The sequence below is a fragment of the Rhamphochromis sp. 'chilingali' genome (genome assembly GCF_963969265.1).
Source record: "Rhamphochromis sp. 'chilingali' genome assembly, chromosome: 6".
Taxonomy (NCBI): domain Eukaryota; kingdom Metazoa; phylum Chordata; class Actinopteri; order Cichliformes; family Cichlidae; genus Rhamphochromis; species Rhamphochromis sp. 'chilingali'.
Genome location: NC_137933.1, coordinates 36,792,307 through 36,811,846, shown reverse-complemented (window position 1 = coordinate 36,811,846; position 19,540 = coordinate 36,792,307). Strand labels below are relative to the sequence as shown.

General features: G+C 38.8%; 1 protein-coding gene across 4 annotated transcripts in view; it reads left to right on the top strand.

Moving 5' to 3' along the window:
* The first annotated feature begins 379 nt into the window (after positions 1 to 379).
* The window catches only part of mctp2b (multiple C2 domains, transmembrane 2b), a 45,601-nt gene continuing 26,440 nt past the window's right edge, over positions 380 to 19,540 (top strand). For 3 of the 4 annotated variants that reach the window (XR_013971970.1, XM_080885323.1, XM_080885324.1), the window contains exons 1-4: positions 380 to 537; positions 10,942 to 11,503; positions 17,427 to 17,474; positions 18,410 to 18,527. Coding sequence is in view for 3 of the 4 variants with exons in the window: in XM_080885323.1 (XP_080741449.1) it covers positions 10,991 to 11,503; positions 17,427 to 17,474; positions 18,410 to 18,527 (679 nt within the window). In the remaining variant the exon portion in view is untranslated. The remainder of the gene's footprint in view (positions 538 to 10,941; positions 11,504 to 17,426; positions 17,475 to 18,409; positions 18,528 to 19,540) is intronic. The other variant, XM_080885325.1, reaches the window with a different exon arrangement.

Sequence of the window (19,540 nt, the reverse complement as noted above, 5' to 3'; positions counted from 1 at the left end):
ATCGGTAAGATGAATGCATCTTCATCTGAGCATATCTGCACATACATTTTGCTGTTATCTGAAGGCATTTCAACAAATGTTTTGACACACTTAACCACAGCCATAACCACATTTTATTTGAGTGATTTCGGGGTGTGTGACACGAACAAAACGAATGTAAAATGACATTCAATATGTTTCACTGCTGAAGACAAATACTTTAAAACTTACAGAAATGCAGATAACCTCTGTAAAAATATGTTTCAAAATACCCATGTATTTTTTTCAGGTTATGTATTTCATTCTCCTTTAATGTGCAGATGGACAGTGCACGCGGTCCTCGGAAGAGCTTTTATTTTGAAGAGCCCATAAGCCGCTTTGTTGTGTCATAGCTGATATTTGATGCTAAAAGGGAGAGGAGGAGGAGGAAGTGTGTCAGAGCCAGAAATTGCAATCGATGTGCACAACTGTTGCTGTTTTGTAATTCCAGCTACACTGAAATGAGTTGAATAAGGATAAATACCTTGGAGGTTTCCAGCAGCGGGCGGGGAAAAACAGGTAAATATGACTTTCTGTTTTTCCTTTTATTCTCTTTTCCTGGCGAGAAGCAGAAAGTTACCTGCTGGGGTCTTCGAGGTGCGGCTAGTCAGGTGAGCCTTCTTCCTGTCCGGCAACATTACTCCTGGTGGTCAGATGAGAAGTCACCTTCGAGCTGTCAGTTTGCCACGTGGGAATCTTTAGTTTATGAGTCTTTAAAGAAGGGTAACAGAGAACTCCTTTCAAGCATCTGACAATTACGGTAAATGTTTGTTCTTTCTCACGAATTGAAACATGTTGTTACATTTCATTTTAAATGATTTTTAATAGAGAGATAACATTTTCATCAGTTCGGCATTGATATCAAGGAAGAAATGGTTTCAGTGGTACTTTTAATGAATCATGGTCACCTCCCAGTGCTCCTGCAAGACGCTGCTGGACAAGCCTCATGTTGTCAGGGTGACACGGATGGTTACATAGTGTCTTGCATGGAGCTACATGGTAAAGGCTTGCCAGAGGGGCCGATGGCGCGATATGGCAGCCTCGCTTCTGTCAGTCTGCCCCAGGGCAGCTGTGGCTACAACTGTAGCTGCCTCCACCAGTGTATGAATGTGAGAGTGAATGAATAAAAAAAAAAAGTAAAGGCTTGCATATAAAATGCACTATATGAAGAATACTGTTGTTGATGACATTTTACCAACGCTGATTGAATTTCGAAAACTTACTAGGTTCATACCGGCTTAACTGCTGTAGACCGACATACATCTTTATGGTTAGTATACATAGTAACAATACTTAAGCTTTCAGCTTTTATGTTGACTATTATATGTCTGAAATGTAGTCTACTGAATCTGTAAATGTTTTTTTTTGTCGTTTTGTCTGTATTTTCTGCAGTCACTGTCTTGCCTCATATTAAAGCATAGGAACCACAAACTGTGAAATAGACTCGTTTCAGGAAATGGCTTGTCCTGTTCAGCAAGAGACGTCCGTGATGCAGTTACTCAACACAACACATCAGCTGAAGGGAAGAAAAAAGCATTAGAGGCTTCAAAGAGCATTGATGGATGTGACCTTTTGTAACTTGCATCAGTACTTTAGAACGTATACACACAGAGGGAATGGGGGTGGTAAATTAAGGGAAACTGAAAGTGTCTTGCTAAGGGGCACCACATTCTGCAGGAAGAGGTTTAGTGCAGGTTTTGTGTTCCAAGTCTCTGGATCTCTGCTTTAAAGACTGAGCAACTTTCTTCTAAAGTATATCTAGTATTTGTGATTAACACTGTCAATACAGTGTCTTCACTGTCATTTTAGTACAAAATCTCCCACAGGTGCTAAAATGGATTGAGATCTGACGATCTGATTTCCTCATGTCATACTCTCCAAACCATTCATTGAGTTGTGTCGTGGAGTGGGGGAATTGAATTATTTCCTCAGGATAATGTTAATTAGTCAGAAATTTGGTTTGTGTTTAGGCTTCAGCTCTTATGGGAGAGGTGGATCAAAACCTTGCCAAAAAATTACCCCTACAGCGTAACAGATTATTTCCTTTATTTTGTCAGAGGTCTGTACATGATAAATATTTTAAAAATGAGAGCACAATTTCCTGTAATTTCTAAGGAGCTTGCTTTCAGGATAAGAACTTGTATGCAGAACATTTCAAAATTGACAGAAGCCTTTGTTGTTTATCTGCTTCAGTAAATCATTGCCTGGTCAGATCTCTACATCTCTAATATTTAGAAGACCCATTCAGCCAGAGTACTTTAATGTTTAACAACGGATTAACCCGGGATCATTATAAAACAACATCATCAGTTATTTGTGTACTGTCGGGCTTTTCATAAAATCTGTTTTTTTTTTCCTTCAAACAGCGGCGTCCTCATTTTGAAATGGGAGACAGAATGCACTGTGTGCAGTTGTGCATGCTTTTCTTGCAACCACTGATGCATGTGTGAGCTTGCTTTAGCTTTTGTACTAACACTGAGTGATCCCTTTTGTATAAGAAATCATGCCAATCAGACAGGATGCCTTTCTAGTACGTACTAGTATCAAAGGATGATTTTCATACACACCTTGGCATTAGTCATATTGCAAAGGGTTTTTTCATGGACAGTAAAAGTGCTTTCACGTACATGTCAGGTTTGTTTAACAATGCGACCTTAAACCATTGCCTGTTTATTTCCTGTTTATTGCGATCTAGAACAGTTTTTTAAGCAATCTTGCTGAATGTCTCGCTATCTAATATAGTCAAAAAAGTGACTTAAAAGGAGGCTGGTGAGGAAGGTTTTGGGACATGTTTATCTGTATGATGGACAGTTGGCCTCAGCATGTCCTTGAACTGAGCTGGCTTCGTGCAAAAGCCTTCATGTGGACCCTGACTGTTCTGGCTCTAATGATGTGTTGTACAAGGATAGGCAATACAAGCTTTAACTTGGTGAGACATGGCAGGCAGAAAGAGTGGATTTTTTTTCCCATGTACTTGCTCCGTAACATTTTAGGATAGTGAAAAGAAAATGTTCAAAATGTGCATTTAGGCGTTTAATTTGCTATACTTTGTCTGTTGGAAATTCATGCAGATGAATATACAATAACTACTGAATTTGCATGTTTAAGCATAAAAATCTAGTGAAATTAAAGAAATGACACCTCACTGTGACTATCATAAGGTAAATAATGGTTTATGTATTTCAGCCACTTCACATGTACTACTTTGCTTGAACTTTGGAGTTCCTTATTTGTGCAGTATAACTATATGGTGCCTTAAAGTGCTTGCTAGACTTTTTTTTTTTTTAATTCATGAAGGTGTGTCCTCCAATTAATTTCCAATCCTCTGATTAGATTTATTTTTTTAATAAATAAATAAATCTCCTTTTTGTAAGCTCCATCTAATGTGTAAAGAAGGATTAGTGATTTGCCAGAGCATTAATCAAGGGCACAATGACTGCAGACTTGACCAGTATGTTTCTGATGGTGGGGAAACAGGAACCCCCCCCCCTCCTCCCAAGTTGGTTTTTAGAGCTCACAGCTGAGCTGATCTGCAGCTAATTATCAATGAGACATCAGGTCTTCAAACTACAGTCAACGGTGACAGTGCCCATACTGTATAAATGAATCAAATAACAAAACCACCTTACTTCAAAGGTCATGATACTTACCATGACTGTCATGAGGTAAATAATGGTTTATGTATTTCAGCCACTTCTCATTTATTACTTTGTTGGAACTTTATACTGCACAAATTAGGAACTGTAAAGTACAGTACATTATCCAATATCTTTTTATTTATTTATATATTTATTTATTTAGGAAGGGCATATTGATTCAGGACCGAGCCTTAGTTTTTTGCATCATGCGGTTAGCCTTACTTTAGTTATACATACATGTATTTTAGCCCATACAACCAACCAGCCTTCTGGATCCTGCAGGGTGGCTGTGAAATGTAAGAAAAATTCTTCAATAGTCTTCTGAGAAACTTTTCATAGTACAAAAATCCCCCCTATTCTGATGAAGCATCTTGCCTTTCATCAGAGTCTATTCTTGCCAAATGAAGAAGTGGGCCTCATCTTTTTTTTAAAAAATTTCTAATGATTTGCTGTTTTCCAGTGGTAACAGTGGCTGGACTGTCAGTTGAAAGCTATGTCGTATCCTGCTCTGTTGAGCATGATTATAGCTTTTTGGGGGCTTCTTTACAGCCCCAATTCCAAAAAGATGGGACACTGAAATTTATTACACCTGAGAAAAACCTGAGAAAATATACTGTTTTTATTCAAACTAAGGTGATTTTGAATTTAATGGCAACAATATATAACCTCAAAAAAAGTTGGGACAAGTATAACAAAAAAGATGTTTACAGAGGGAACTCCAAACTTTCTGGAGATTGTTAGCTGCCAAACTCAAGTATGATTTATTTTTCTTCTCTTCCTGCATTTTTACTGTTTAAAAATTTGACATGTTGTATTCTGTTGTGTATTTGGAAAAAAGTGGGTTTGTGTAAATCATTGCAGTTGTTGTGTTTTTGAAACTATACTTAATTCATGCCCTAAGTTACACTAACACCATTTTCGAGTCAAATCACATGATCAATGCCCTACATTGCAATGTTCTGCACACATGGTCTTTTTCTCCCATTACTCTTTTAAGCCCATCACGCTCTTGAAATCTCCTTTGATTCCATTAATAATTTTGCTCGAGATGAAGTTTGATCCTGAAATTAGCTGATATTCTAACTTAGGCTTTGTAGTGAAACATCCTGCCAATAAAATGCAGTGACGTGAAAGTGATGCAGGCTATCAGCCCTGTTGGCAGTCATGCACGTTAATCGGTTGGTCTGTGATGACCAATAAAGCAGTAATGCGACATATATCATTCCAGGTTCCTGTTTTTTGAAAGAGGACCATCTGGAATATTTAGTATTTAAAGTTATGATTTAAAAAAAATCTTCATACATGTAGTGAATTCAAAATGTCAATTGAATTGAAAAAGTGGATTGAAAAGTCCATATGATGTGAATTTACTGGAAAGTTACCACAGTGAGTGGCCATAATGTGATCTACCTTCCTCATATTCTGTACAGGCAGCACACTCACCAAATGGAGTATTTCTACTAGTAATGCCGTGTCTGAAATGGACTGTTTCCTGCTACGTGCCATTCTGTGGCCAAAAATTTGGGCGATAATCAGACCTGATAATCCCAACTTTGGTCCCTGAGGGCAGTGGAAACGAGCTGTAAACACGAACTGACATATCAGAATCAGAATCAGAATCAGAATACTTTATTGATCCCTGGGGGAAATTATTTTTTGTTACAGTGCTCCATTTTAAACCAACATTAAGACAAGACAGACAATACGCTAACTAAGAATAGTACAATATATATATACATACATACATACATACATACATACATACATACATACATACATACATAAGTCACTTATAAATAAATATTTGGAAAAGAAACATGTGTAGCTGTAGCAGCAAACAGTGTGTTAAGTGGATGCGTTGTACAGGGAGATGGCCACAGGCAGGAATGATTTCCTGTGTCGTTCAGTGGTGCTTTTCGGTAATCTCAGTCTCTCACTGAACGTGCTCCTGTGGCTGACCAACATGTCATGGAGTGGGTGGGAGGTGTTATCCAACATTGTCTTTATCTTGGACAGCATCCGCCTCTCCGACACCACCTTGAGGGAGTCCAGCTCCATCCCCACAACATTGCTGGCCTTACGGATCAGTTTATTAAGTCTGTTGGCATCTGCGACCCTCAGCCTGCTCCCCCAGCATGCAACAGCATAGAGGATCGCACTGGCCACCACAGACTCATAGAAAATCCTCAGCATTTTCTGGCAGATGTTGAAGGACCTCAGTCGCCTCAAAAAATAGAGACGACTCTGGCCCTTCCTGTAAAGTGCTGTGGTGTTTTTAGCCCAGTCCAGTTTATTGTCAATGTGTACTCCAAGGTATTTATAGTCCTCCACAATGTCAATATTGTGTATTTTCTTCTTAAAAGATTGAAATGACTGAGTTAGTTCACAGTGCGTTTCTGTCACTCACAGCTAAGTTTATCTGTAGCTAAAGCAAAGACTTCAAACTACAGTCAACAGTGACAGCGCCTTTAGGTGTATAAATTAATCAAATGAAAAACCACCTTGCTTCAACGTCATGAAACTTGCTGTGACTATCATTAGATAAATACAGTTTTATGTATTTCAAACACTTCTCATTTACTGCTTTGTTTGAACTTTGGATTTCCCATTGTGCAATATAAAGTAGGGTATAATCTTACATTATATGGTCCCTTCAGGTGCTTGCTAGTGTGTGCCCACGTGAGACACAGATTACAATTAATCAGTCAGTTACTGTAGTTCCAAATACTCCTGATAGCATTTAGTTATGTGTCTACAGAATCAATTTCTTCCATTCCAACTTATCCAGCACAATGGGCAAGATCAAAGACCCAAAGAATGTTATGCTTTCGGCCTAATTTTCTACTAAGGCTACATGACAACTTTAACTGCATTGAGGGGCAAATGGACTGGGTCATGTACTGTAAAATATTGGATTCAGCCAGAATACTGAAGCTCTATTGTGGGTCTTCCAGCTTGACGATGACCCAAAACATACCATGGCAATAAAGGAGAGGCTAAAGAAGAAAATTAAGGTCACTGCAGTGGCCTAGTAGCTGTGGAAATCTGTGGAGAGAGTTGCTAAGTGGCAGACAAGAAACCTTAAAGATTGAGAGTTTTTGTAAAGAGGAGTGGTTATATCTTTCCTGAGATGGGTGGAAACCTGGTGACCAGCATCGAGAGCAGTCTTACCGCTGTGCTTGCCAACAAGGGCTTTTCCACTAAGTACTAAGCCATGTTTTGCTTGGGGATCTAATACTTAGTCATTATCAGTGACATGCAAATCAACTTTTATGTAATGTGTTTTTTTTGGGAGAAGTATTTTTAGTTGATTATCTCTCTTTCTAAATTTTAAACTACCATAAAAACGAGTAATAATAATAATAATGGATTGCATTTATATAGCGCTTTTCTAGGCACCCAAAGCGCTTTACAATTCCACTATTCATTCACTCTCACATTCACACACTGGTGGAGGCAGTTACAGTTGTAGCCACAGCTGCCCTGGGGTAGACTGACAGAAGCGAGGCTGCCATATCGCGCCATCGGCCCCTCTGACAAGGCCCTCTGTTGGCCTTGTCTTGCCCAAGGACACAACGACCAGAACAGAAAGAACAGGGGGATCGAACTGGCAACCTTCCGGTTACAGATGAGCTTCCCAATCCCCTGAGCCATGGTCACCCACGGTCGTGCATGTTTAATTCTTTGCAAGTGAACATAAACTAAATTCAGCAGGGGATCCCATAATTATTTCCTGCACTGAAGGAAATAAAACTGATAATCTAAGTTGAGGAGAACATACGCCCACTGGTGTTGAGTAAACAGATGCACACTCAGTGATATACGTGTTGCTGAACATAAGGCAAGGGGATGCCTCTGGCAGACTTTTGACCGACAATTGAGACGCACACATGCAAATTTGCTAGAGGAAAGTAAGATGGCATGAGACCTTTTAACATACTGTGTTGATTTTTATAAATGCAAGGAGTAGAACTATTGAACGTATCACAAACACAATATGTTATTTCTGAAGTTGGAGGAAGAAACCAGATTTCACACATGTCTAGAACAAATTGGATAAGAGTCACTGACTGGGCAGTTTCAGTCTCAGTGTTTCAGTTGCATGACTTAATTCTAGAGATTAGATGATCATAAATAATCTGAAGCTAAGCTTTTTGATAACATGATGTTATGGTGTTGAGTGATTGCGATATGGAATGTAAGTGCGAACAACTGTTTCAACTCTAAACATAATATTTTGGTTCTTTGTTAGATCTAGTGTATATTGATAAGAGCAGCAAGTTTTGAATCCCTACACAAACTATAGAGCATTTCCTTAAATAGTCTGTTGGCTTTCTTCCTCTTGTGTGTGGTTTGAAAAGGGGAGAGGTGAAAGTAAAAGTCAAAAACATAATGCATATTTTTGGCCTACAAAAACATACCTCCATTATGATCACGCTCTGCTTACTACCTGTGGGAGATATACGTCCCAGCTGCTGTCAAGCTGCCATCAAGGACTCATGCTTTTCTGGTTCAATTTTCTCATAGCCAGGCAGGTGACAAACAATAAAAATGAGTTGTTGTAGTCTAATACCTGGAGAAACAACTTCAGCTAACCAGTAGGAAACATTCTTGTGGAAATGATAACCTCTTATGATATTTAACATCTTCTATTCATGTTCCATGAATATGTTTTGCTTTGCTGTCGATGCCTGAGATTACATCCTCCATAATAATATGACGTCTGCCATCTCCGCCTCTCACCCTACACTTCCCTTTACCTGCTGATAGCATGACAGGTCGTTGGCCGCAGTTGATGACAATACAAAGTGAGAAGCTGCTAAGAGGATTATCAGGTTTTGTCAGAAGCAAAGGGCTGGTAATGTTTCTTTTTTTTTATATATTTAATTGATCATTTAGAGCTTAAGCATGAATGACACATCACAGTATGCATTCTGTGCTTTGTCTTCCCTGTCTTTGTTTCTTCAAAAAAGCTGTAAGTTTGCAGTGGCTAACCTGTAAATGAATGACAGATGAGACACACACACACACACTCATTCATACAGGAACAAGCTATTAAAAAAACTATGTAGTAGCTGAAGTCGGCCCTCCAAAAGATATACAGCCGAGCTGTAATGTAAAGCTGTCAGAATAGTCTCCTTCCGGGTGAGAATAGTTGTCGTCTTCAGTTAGAGGTGTGACTATGATAGATGGGGCTTTATTTATAGTTGAAATTATTTTTGTCTACTTCCTTTTATTCCGAGAAGCATTTAAAAAATCTTGACGTGCAATATTAACCTACATCTGTAAACTGTTTTTTCTACTTTTTTTTTTCTGCAGTGAATCTAATGACTAGATTGTTTTCATGAGGCTGAAAAAAGGAGTGGCAAAATTCTAAATTTACCGGTAAATGCACACCACAAAAAGTATGCCTGCTTTCTGTTCAAAGACTTGTGTATTGTTAAGGTATTGTCCTTTGACCTTTTAATTTCCCAAGAGATTTCTTCCTGATAGCAGAGAGACCTGGTCAGTGGAAGTGAGCTCATAACAATCATTTTACTGGCAAAACTGACTTTGCATGATTTGATGATTTCTTCTTTTTTTTTTTTCTTCTTTCTTTTTTCCCTAATGCATTATTATAATATAATGTTATAATTTCCCTTAAATGAAATAACAGACACAGATATCTGAAAAAATAAGTCGTTAAGTCACATGGAATATGACATGTAGACAAAGATGAGGCAAACAAGTAAGTGTGTGTGTGTGTGTGCCTGTGCCCAACTTTGTTTCTGTGCACCTGCTCATAATGTATTGTTAGAATGGGGAGCCAAGAGAGTATGGAAATTAAATCAACACAATAAATGAAACGATGAACAGATAAATGCATGAATGAAGTAATTAAAGAAAGAAGTAAGCAAAATGAACACAAGTTATAAAGGTATTGTTACTACAGTGTATTGTGTCTATTTGCATGTGTTTTTGTTAGATGCAGTGCCTTGTCTCTGCACCCATGAACAAAAGAAAACATATTAACATTATTTGTAACTCACAGCATTTGAGTAGACTAAATTTCTGTGTTAAAAAGCCCCTCTTTGTCAACATTATATTGGAGTGCACACGTGAGTTTGCATTATTAATTGCAGTTGTTCCAGCTTCCTCTTCTGTTATATAATTGCTGCAGGTTGTTTAATTTCTGGGTCACCATTATAAGCATATTTTATGGCACTAAAGGCCTCTGATAGATAATGTGTGTATTAGGGCTGCCACGATTAGTCGACTAGTCACGATTACGTCGACTATCAAAATCGTCGACGCGTCGTTTGAAGCTTTGTAAGATCACAAAAGACGCAGGAATAAGTAGTAGGATTTAAGAGTGTAATAACAGACTGAAACAGAAGATGGCAGCACTGCATGTACAAGGATGCCAGCTGCCGTTAAACCCCGAAGAAGAAGGAGCTTTGTCCCAGAATTCATAGCGCAGCCCAGCTCAGTTGTCAACAATGGCGGCAGCTAGTTAGTTTTAATATTACTCTTATTATTCTTTCTGGGTCACAAAATAAACGTTTAACATATTTTCAGGCGAGAATGTAGCTGTGTAAACCTCAAATATCGGCTCAGTTTATCAAGACACCACATACTTTCAAAAGCGCTCCGACGTTTTCGAAGAGGTCTGTTAGTCACTAGCTCGATAGCTAGCCGGGGGCCAGGCTCACTAGAACCCGTGAGAACACCGGACTCCCCGCAAATTGTTTTCAAACCCACCGCTGTCTTTCGCTACTCAGGTTAAATATATATAAGTCACTTAGATAACTTAAAAATGTTATTGTTTGGCTTTTTTTTGTAGTATTTTATTTGTTCCTGAGTAAATCGGTTTGGCTGAGATTAAAGTTATAGTTTTTACACAGCTGAATAAACGTCAAGCAGACAGCTGATTATCAGAAGTGTGAGATGCTCGAGAATATACTCCGGTGTCCTGTTATATTTTAGATAGCAAGGAGTTTATTAAACTTCACCGAAACAATCTGCAAATGTCATTAAAATTTAATAAACTATCATCTTGTCTTTATTTTAAAGACAAGATGCTGTAAGCTTAAAGCTGTATATTTGAATATTTGACATTAAAGATCGCCACCAAATCTTTATAGAAATGATTACAGTAATTCACTGTGCATTTTGTTCTTTAATGTGTTTTAATCCTTGTGATTATTTGTTCCTGTAGTTGATGAAATGTACTAAATGCAGTTTGAGCTTAGCTACAGATATGCTTCAATGACTGACTCCTCTCATTCTCTTTTTTTCACAATAGGTGCCAGTGATGTCCAAATCTTAGACACAGACTAAACCTTGCATCCATCATGGAGAAGAAGCCAGGCATGATGCAGCATCTCCGGCAGAAGATGCTGCCACATTTCAAGCGGGGCAAGGATCCCTTAAACAAGTTGGCTGTCCAGCTTGACCACAATCGGATGAGCTCCTCCGTTCCTGACGTAAGGAACGTGAAGCAGGATTACCCCCACGTCTCCTCCAGAGTGCCTTTTCAGCAGTACAATAGTCCCAGTTATAGCGATCCTTCCACACCGCTTGACAGGCCTCCTACGGGTCCTGTAGGAGGTGGGAGGAGTGTAAACCTTAGAGCAGGTAGTGGAAGAATAGGGAGGAGTGAAAACAGACTGAGCGTGCCTACAAACTGCACAAACCGTTCTTCTTCCCAGGAATCATTTAACAGTCTTTGTGGAGAAGAGACATCTTCCCGGGAGACACACCAACCTGGACGAGGCATGGAGCCCGAGGAACTTGCACTACCAGAGATGATGACTGTTTACACTCCAGACAGTGCAGCTGTGGATGATTCCCTGGACAGCTCGCAGGTAAAGAAAATACTTTTGAAATAACCTAGCAGATTGGGCATCTCCACATACGGAATATTCATATAATGTTTCACATAAGGATTGAACCTTCTGGGACACTAGCACTGACGACTTGCATTTTTATTTTAAATATTCACTCATATTTTGACTTTGTAGTTCCTGTTATATCTAATACTTTGACACCAAAATTAACTGACAAGTCAGCATTTTTTTCCCCCCTGCAACACACAGTAAAAAAAACATGTTGTACATTGGCGGGGTTGAGGTATCAGGTGTATTTACACTTGACTTGCAAAGTTTAACTTGGAAGAGCTGGATATGGTTGCAAATCGAGGTCCATCCTAAATCAATAGTCTACAGTAGAACTGTGCAAACACTGCTTCTGGTGGATTCACGTCTTTGTTAAAAAGACAAGGATGTAGGCTGTGAGTGCCAAACAGAGTCACATTTAAAACTATTGTTTGTTGTTTTGTTTTTTCTTTCTTTCTTGAAGTTAAGAGACAAGATCGATTAGATTTAACCAATTATTTTATAAATTGTCTTCCACATTAAACGTTTTTGTTTGCTTGCTTTTTGGGACAAGTGTAAATAAGTGTAATTTATGGTATGAACTATCCATCTTGCTACACATTCCTGTTTATTGCTCCAATGATTTCATATTAAAAGAGATTTGCCCTAATTGATAGAAGTTACATTTGTTCAAGTTATAAATCTTTCTCAGACTGAGGCCTTTACACACTGCGTAAAATTTAAGCGAATATTTTGTGTTCATTTTAAAATATTTTTTGAACTTTGACTCATTTACACCAACCGTGTAGTTTCACAGGGCAAAACTGGCACACCAGTACCGAATACACAATTTTATCCCAGCTAAACTCTGGTTCAGTGGTCTCCTCGCAATGACTTTTGTGCCTCCTCAGATGTGGTCTTAACTCTACCAACAAGACCTCAAACTGACATCCTGAAATATATATGAAAGCATTGGAAACCCTGAAGTTCTCCTTGCTGTTGCCTTCTTGTGAGAATCACCTAACTACTCAAAACAAACATACACCATAATCCGGTCTTGTGATGATGTGATGAATCCTGCTTCCGGGCCCAAACTACTCTGCGTTTAAGAAGGCTGTTGTGTTTTTAACATGTTTTAATGCTTTGCATCTTGTTCTATTAAATCTCAACAATCCCCTAAAAACAGTCAGTGATAACTGTTGGCCTCTGGGTTTTATTACCGCTAATCATTTTAAAGCTCAGTTTTTAAAACCTTACGCTGTAACTACAGCCCAGGCAGTATATTAATGACTAACCTCATATTGTGGATGGATTATCTCAGTTGTTCTCCTGACTGTAGTTTGGTCCGTTTGCATCCTGCCATGCGATTGCATTTGTTCCTAACCATCGGGAACCCTCACGTTAACTTTTATCAAGTGGAAAAATGTTAGCGTTCATCCTCCTGCTTCACTGTTTATATTTTGCTAACATAGCAAAACTAGCTGTGTTACTAGTAATCACATTATATACCAGCTAGCCAAACTTCAGTAACCCTATAAAACCTCACTGCTGTTTACTTTCCTGGCTTAATTTATGTCAGAAGTAGTAACAGAGCTGTACGTCTTAATTTATTTCAGAGATCCCTCAGTCAGAACATGCTATATTATATTAGATGGAAACTAGCGAGCTAACTTCTAACTCTGTTAAATTTCATAAATTCTGTTTTCATGGATGCCTGGATGTTAAACTTAATTTTCACACCTGGTAGAGCAGCAACACTGATCATTTTATTACAGATGAAAGAATTTAGACAGTTATTCAACTCTCAGTGATGCCGCAGTGATCATTTGACTTGGGGACCTGCAGCATAGTTTGGGCCCAAACGCAGCTAATGACGTCAGACCTAAAGACTGGATACCCCCTCCACCAACCTTTACACCTGGCACATTGCAGTCAAGTACTGTTGTACTGGCAACCGCCAAACACGGGACAAACATGTAATTTGTCACGCTACAGAACACTTCTGCACTGAGTCTTTGCTCCACAGCATCCAGTGCTTTGCATTGCATTTCTTGATGTAAGGTGTGGATGCAGCTGCTTGGCCATGGAAACGTATTCCATAAAGCTCTCTGTGCAGTGTTCTTGAGCTAATCTGAAGGCCACATGAGGTTTGGAGGTCTGTAGCGATGGACTCTGCAGAAAGTTGGCACACTGTGTTCCTCAACATTTGCTGATCTGGCTCTGAGATTTTATGTACTGTACCAGTTTGTGGCTGAAATGCTGTCGTTCCCAGGCACTTCCACTTTGTCATAATACCACCAACTGAAGTGAATGATTTTAAGGATCTGGATTGATATTAGTTCATATATATTACTGTGGCTTTATTTTGTGTTTTATCTCAGATGTGTAATTATAATCAGGATAAACACTACAGAAGGAGACTATTGGCTGTTTTTATTGCCAATTAAAAATGTCACTTATACATCTGGCACCTGGTGTCAGATAGAATCAGTTGTAAACCTCATCTCCTTCCTCATTCCATTCTCTGTTAAAATGACCCGGAGGTGGATTTTTGATCTACGTCTCTCAAGTACAGCTGCTACTCGCATTTCTAGCATAACAGTGATGTGTAAATAATAGGGCTGCACGATTAATCGTTAGAAAATCGCGATCTCGATTCATACTTATGTGCGATCTCATTTCCAAATGACAACGATTAAAAAAAGAAAGAAAAAGAGAGACGACGATTGTACCTCATTTTGATCCGGGACGTAATCTGCATGAAAACAAGCGCTCACTCTTCCTGCTCAACAAATGACAAGGGCGGAGCCTTATACCACGTGATACAGAAGCTGTGCCGTGTGATGCTAAAATTAGCAGGTAAAAAACAACGGAGAGCACGTCAGGGATGACGAGAAAGTGACAGGAGAAAATCCGTCCCGGTCAACCACCCAAACATTAATAACAGGAACCTTATACAGCGCTTCCCTATACCCGTCGAACTCCCGCAGGCACAAAGAAATTACGGAGGCTATTATTTATCACCTGACCAAAGATATGGCTCCCATCAACACTGTGCAAAACGAGGGATTTAGGAAAATGATCAACACCCTAGACAAACGCTACACAATGCCGTCCCGCAACTATTTTTCTATTGTTGCACTACCTGCTCTATACACGCAGTGTCGAGCAATGGTGGAGACGGAATTTCAAGCAGTACAACATTTTGCGGCAACAACAAAACGTGAGACATTTGTTGTTTTTATGTTTATTTATTGTTTTTATGTTCAGTCTCAACTGTTACGAAGTTGATGTGCAGTTAATAAGTGCAATAAATATTTATACTGGAAAAGAAAATCGTGAGAGAATCGTGATCTCAATTCTAAGCCAAAAAATCGTGCAGCCCTAGTAAATAACATTGTATGTATTGAAGATAACCCTTTACAGCAAATCATCAGAATCAGAATCAGAATACTTTATTGATCCCTGGGGGAAATTATGAACATGTCAGGCTTTGCATTCTTCTCGTAATCAAGGGCAGGCTTTGTTTGTCAGATCATGGTTAGAATGACTTTCAACAGGTTTTGTGTAGATTGCATGCTTTACATGACATGACGCACAAATGCAAGCTGACTTGAAATTCCGAATGTTTAATTTTCATTTGAACAATAACATTGGGCGTAGCCTTGGCTTTATTTTCTTCGTCATGCAAAGTGGACACCAATGAATGTGCAAGCAGATTAATGCTGTAGTTCTTGTTGACATGCAGAGGACGACCCAGACAACTAGGAAGTCATAGCCTCTTTTTACAGCTTTGACAGGCTTGTTTGCTACACAGGCTAAATGAATTACTCTTGTAGAAGTTCATAGGCTACTAAATACCTTTTTATTCAATGGTTTAAGCAACAAATAAAGTAAAAATTAATTGTGAATCATGTTCATTTTGACTTCTTTCCACTAAGCTATACTTTCTTCCTGGTTTCACTATCAGTGGTTTAGACAAGTGTGGTTAGAGAGGGCAGCAGGACAGGTGTATAACATGTTGGCTGACAGTTTTACACACACACACACACACACACACACACACACACACACACACACACACACACACACACACACCCCTTATCCTAAACAAAACCATAACCTAATCGTAACCCTGACATTTAAAACCACGTTTTGAGCCTCAGAAATCCCTTCAGACTCGTATGGACAGGCATTTTGTCCCCATAAGTGACTGTTGGTCCTCACAAATATAGAGGCATGCTAATTTTCTGTTCTCACAAACATGCCTAAACGTGTGTGTGTGTGTGTGGGGGGGGGGGGGGGTTGATAAAAAGAAGTTGCAGTTTGGTATGGTAATCTTTGAATAATGCGTTACCATCAACATGTTGTGAAACTTTTAAGTAAGTAACAGGAAATGACCTAAAAAATCATCACCCAGTAAAATGTTTCATCTTCCTGTTGGTGTTGTAGTAACATATCAGTGTTTTGTTTTGTTTTTTGTTTTTTATAGATGCTCTTTATATTTATCTGATTGACTGAGGTGATATTTGTAGTTTCCGCCAGTGGGATTTTGATTTCGAATCTTTACGCTTTGTAGTTTGCAGCACAGGATGCTGATCTTTAGAACCTGACCATTTTCTCAGCAGGCAGATATTATCTGCTGATATTAGCCATTTGGTGGTCTGTTGTGTGAGGAAAATATAAGAACTGATTATTAACTGATTAATTCAAGATGGAATTAATTGAAATGGAAGAAACACCCTTCAACTACATTATGAGAGTGGCTGTTGCATAGTTTGTCCATCAGAGGGTGCTCTGCAACTTTTTGCAACACCTGGTTGATACACCACAACAAAACAACTAGCTGATTGAGATCTGAGTCAGGTGTAAGCGTAAATGAATAACAGCACATAAGAAACATTAAGAAATCTGTGCTTTTGTGTTTAAACCTCAACTGGCTTTACATTTTGATTGCTATTAAGCATTCAAGGCTAATGCAGCCTTGAATGCTGATTAAGCGCAAGCTGATACATGCTGATATTAGCATATTACAAAGCCCATATTTCAACTAGCACATTTATTTCTATGTCTGCTGGTTATAAATGGATTTGCATTAAGTTTTACCAGAGGTGGGTTTTGCCTGGATATGATCAACAGCTAAGGTCTACCTGTATCTGGATCAGGATCTGATGTAAGAAAACTGATATAAGAAAAATAGAAGAAATGAGAGACCCGCTGTCTTTCTTAGTCATCTTATTTTCCGTCATCACTGAGGTTTCAGATCAGTCAAAAAAACTGTTTTGAATTTGGTGAAAGCAACAATGCACAGTGTGAAAACTAACCGTTTGTTTTCTCAGGGCCCCCAGGGTGGTTTTAAAACCACATCAAAGAATATCAAGAATAGTAAAGTGCTTTTTATTTTAATTCTTGTCATGTCCCATTGTGCAACTGTTGTTGTCAACTGAACACTTCCTCATAGCTGTATAAATAGTCCATAGACTTACAAAAAAAACTCTGGGAGATTATCTTTAATTGTATAGAAACTATAATGAATACATCTGAATACAGCAATCTATATTTGAATTCATAAAGAAAGGAGTGGTATGTATGGCAAAATACCTTATGTTAGGTAAACAGTTACAGTGTTTGCAGTTACTCTGAAACCCAAAGAAGAGAAGCAAATTAGGGGAAAAAAGTGGAAATTGCCTAGTAGATGTTTTTTGGGTTACCTCTGTTCAGTCCCCAGGACACAGGAATTTTTAATAAATGCTCAGAGGATTTGTGCTGGTGGTAGAAATACCAAGGAGAGGGCAGTTCTGAGCCTTTAGCTTTAGCTGAGTGAAGCTTTTTCATCAACAGGAATTTTACATGTTTTGAAAGTCTTTGTCATGTGTCACATGGTTTAAAAAAATATTCATCTTTGTCTCTGCAGTATGATAACGATTATAGCAGTCACATAAAGGAAGGGGACCACCAAAATGTAAGTGCTACTGTCTAATTTGTAGTTTGTAAGATGATTTTTGTTGTTGACTGGTTAATATGCAAATCAGCTTTAGGCACGACAGGAGAAAAGGGTTGCGTCTGACAGTTTTATCCTAAGTTGCATCTTTGTGGTTGTAGAATTTTGCAACGGATTGTCCCTTTCATGTCTCTATGCTGGTGGTTTTCAGCATTATGCCATGCCAACAGCAGTGTGGGTCTTTGGCCGACGCGTGGTTATATCAAAGTTTAATTCCAGATTATTGTGCTCTGTTTAGAATGAGATAGAACAGTAGGCTATTTGTGGTTCAGCATCCAGTGTGTGTTGTCCATCTTTTGTAGCCGGTCAGGGTTAGGAAGCTGAGCTGGGGTGATTCCAGGGTACTGGGGTTTATTGGGTGAAAGATTCATGGCTTGCTGGAAAGGCTTAATAGTGATTAAATAATCCACTGCCTAGACGAGAAGCATAAAACTGCACAGAATACAATCTTTTAAAACCTGTAAGTGAGTATACTTTGTTTAGTTTTTTTTAATTAAAGTTGTATAAATGTGACAAAAATAATACAACCCAAACAGTAAAGAATTAGGAAAGCTGTATTAGAGTCTCGTCAAATTCCTGCACGTGAACAACAGTCTGACTTGAAATCAGTGCATGAAAGTAAAATGAAAGAAGTCCTGTGATAATTTTGTTGTTAAAGATTAAAAAGTTATTCTTCACATAAATAGAGGTGGAGCTATTATACTGTGGTTAATAGCATTACTGGTAATAAATTTGAAGTTTAAATATTAATGGTGCAGTGACCCATAATAAAGGCAAAAAACTGTTTTCTGATCAGATACTTCCTGATTAAAAAGCTGCCCAGTTTGTGCGGAAGTAGATGGGGCACTTTGGTAATACTACTAGTAGTAAAGTAATAATCTTGTTTTTCTATTCAGTATGAGATGGACAATGAGGCTGTGAACATGTCTGAGAGTGCCAGAGATTCCCAGAGGTCCTACCTGCTCACCGTTAACTTAAAGGAAGGACACAACTTGGTCATCAGGGACCGCTGTGGTAAGGAGCTCATATCGGCACTACTACAACTCAGCTTTTTGTTCCAGATTATTGTGATGTACAGCAACACTAGCATTAAAATACACAGTCTGAGAAAAACAGAAGATCAACAGGCACCGCTGTGATGCTGATTATCATCCAGGAAACAGGATCAGTGCAGAAGCAAGTAATACTTCAGCACAGTGGAAAATGAGAAGTGTGGCAGTGGAATCCTATTCAACTGATGAAACAAAATGCCTTTACCCTCCCACCCGAGGATCATTGTCTGACTAGAGCTTCATCATTTTAACTTCCCCAAATTTTCCTCTGCATATGATTACCTTACTTGAAAGTTCAGTGTGCTGTAAAAGCAAAGATGCAGTTACCTGTTGGTGTATGTTTATACCTTAGAGCTACACGCCTACTTCTTTTTTTTTTTTTTTCTGAAGCTGTGGCTTAATTCTGACTAGATCTTACAATGACATGCATCACGTATTTTCTTGTGTATGCCTGTGGCAATGAGTAAGTGTTACTATTGTTATTGCTTTGTCATCTTCTCATACTGAGAAACGTATCTGAGTTGACTTGCTAAATCTCTTAAACTTTATGAATTATAATTCCCGTAAACGTGGACAGATGCTTGGGCCTACAAAGGGGAAAAAAACCAAAAACGAAACCCTCCGCCATTCCTCATAGTCGCTTTTTCCCCCCCTGTATGTGTCAGTGTTGACTCGTGTGTTTGGCCTTGACTTGATAAGGACAACCAGGAATGTCTGTTTTGATTACACGCAGTGTTATTAACTCCAGGGACACAAAAGACAGCTGAGTGTCAGGTTAGCTGTGAAGCTCTTGTAGCAACACGAGCAGGATTCCTTGCAGCAGTTTAGAACCTGTCTGAGCCACACCCAGACCAGCAGTCAGTACAGAAAGCCTTTCACTTTTGGATTATATTTTCCTCTTGAGTGTGCCTGCATGTTGACACAACCAGACTGTAGGTAAAGATAAGATGGAAAATAAAGAGGATGACAAGAGGC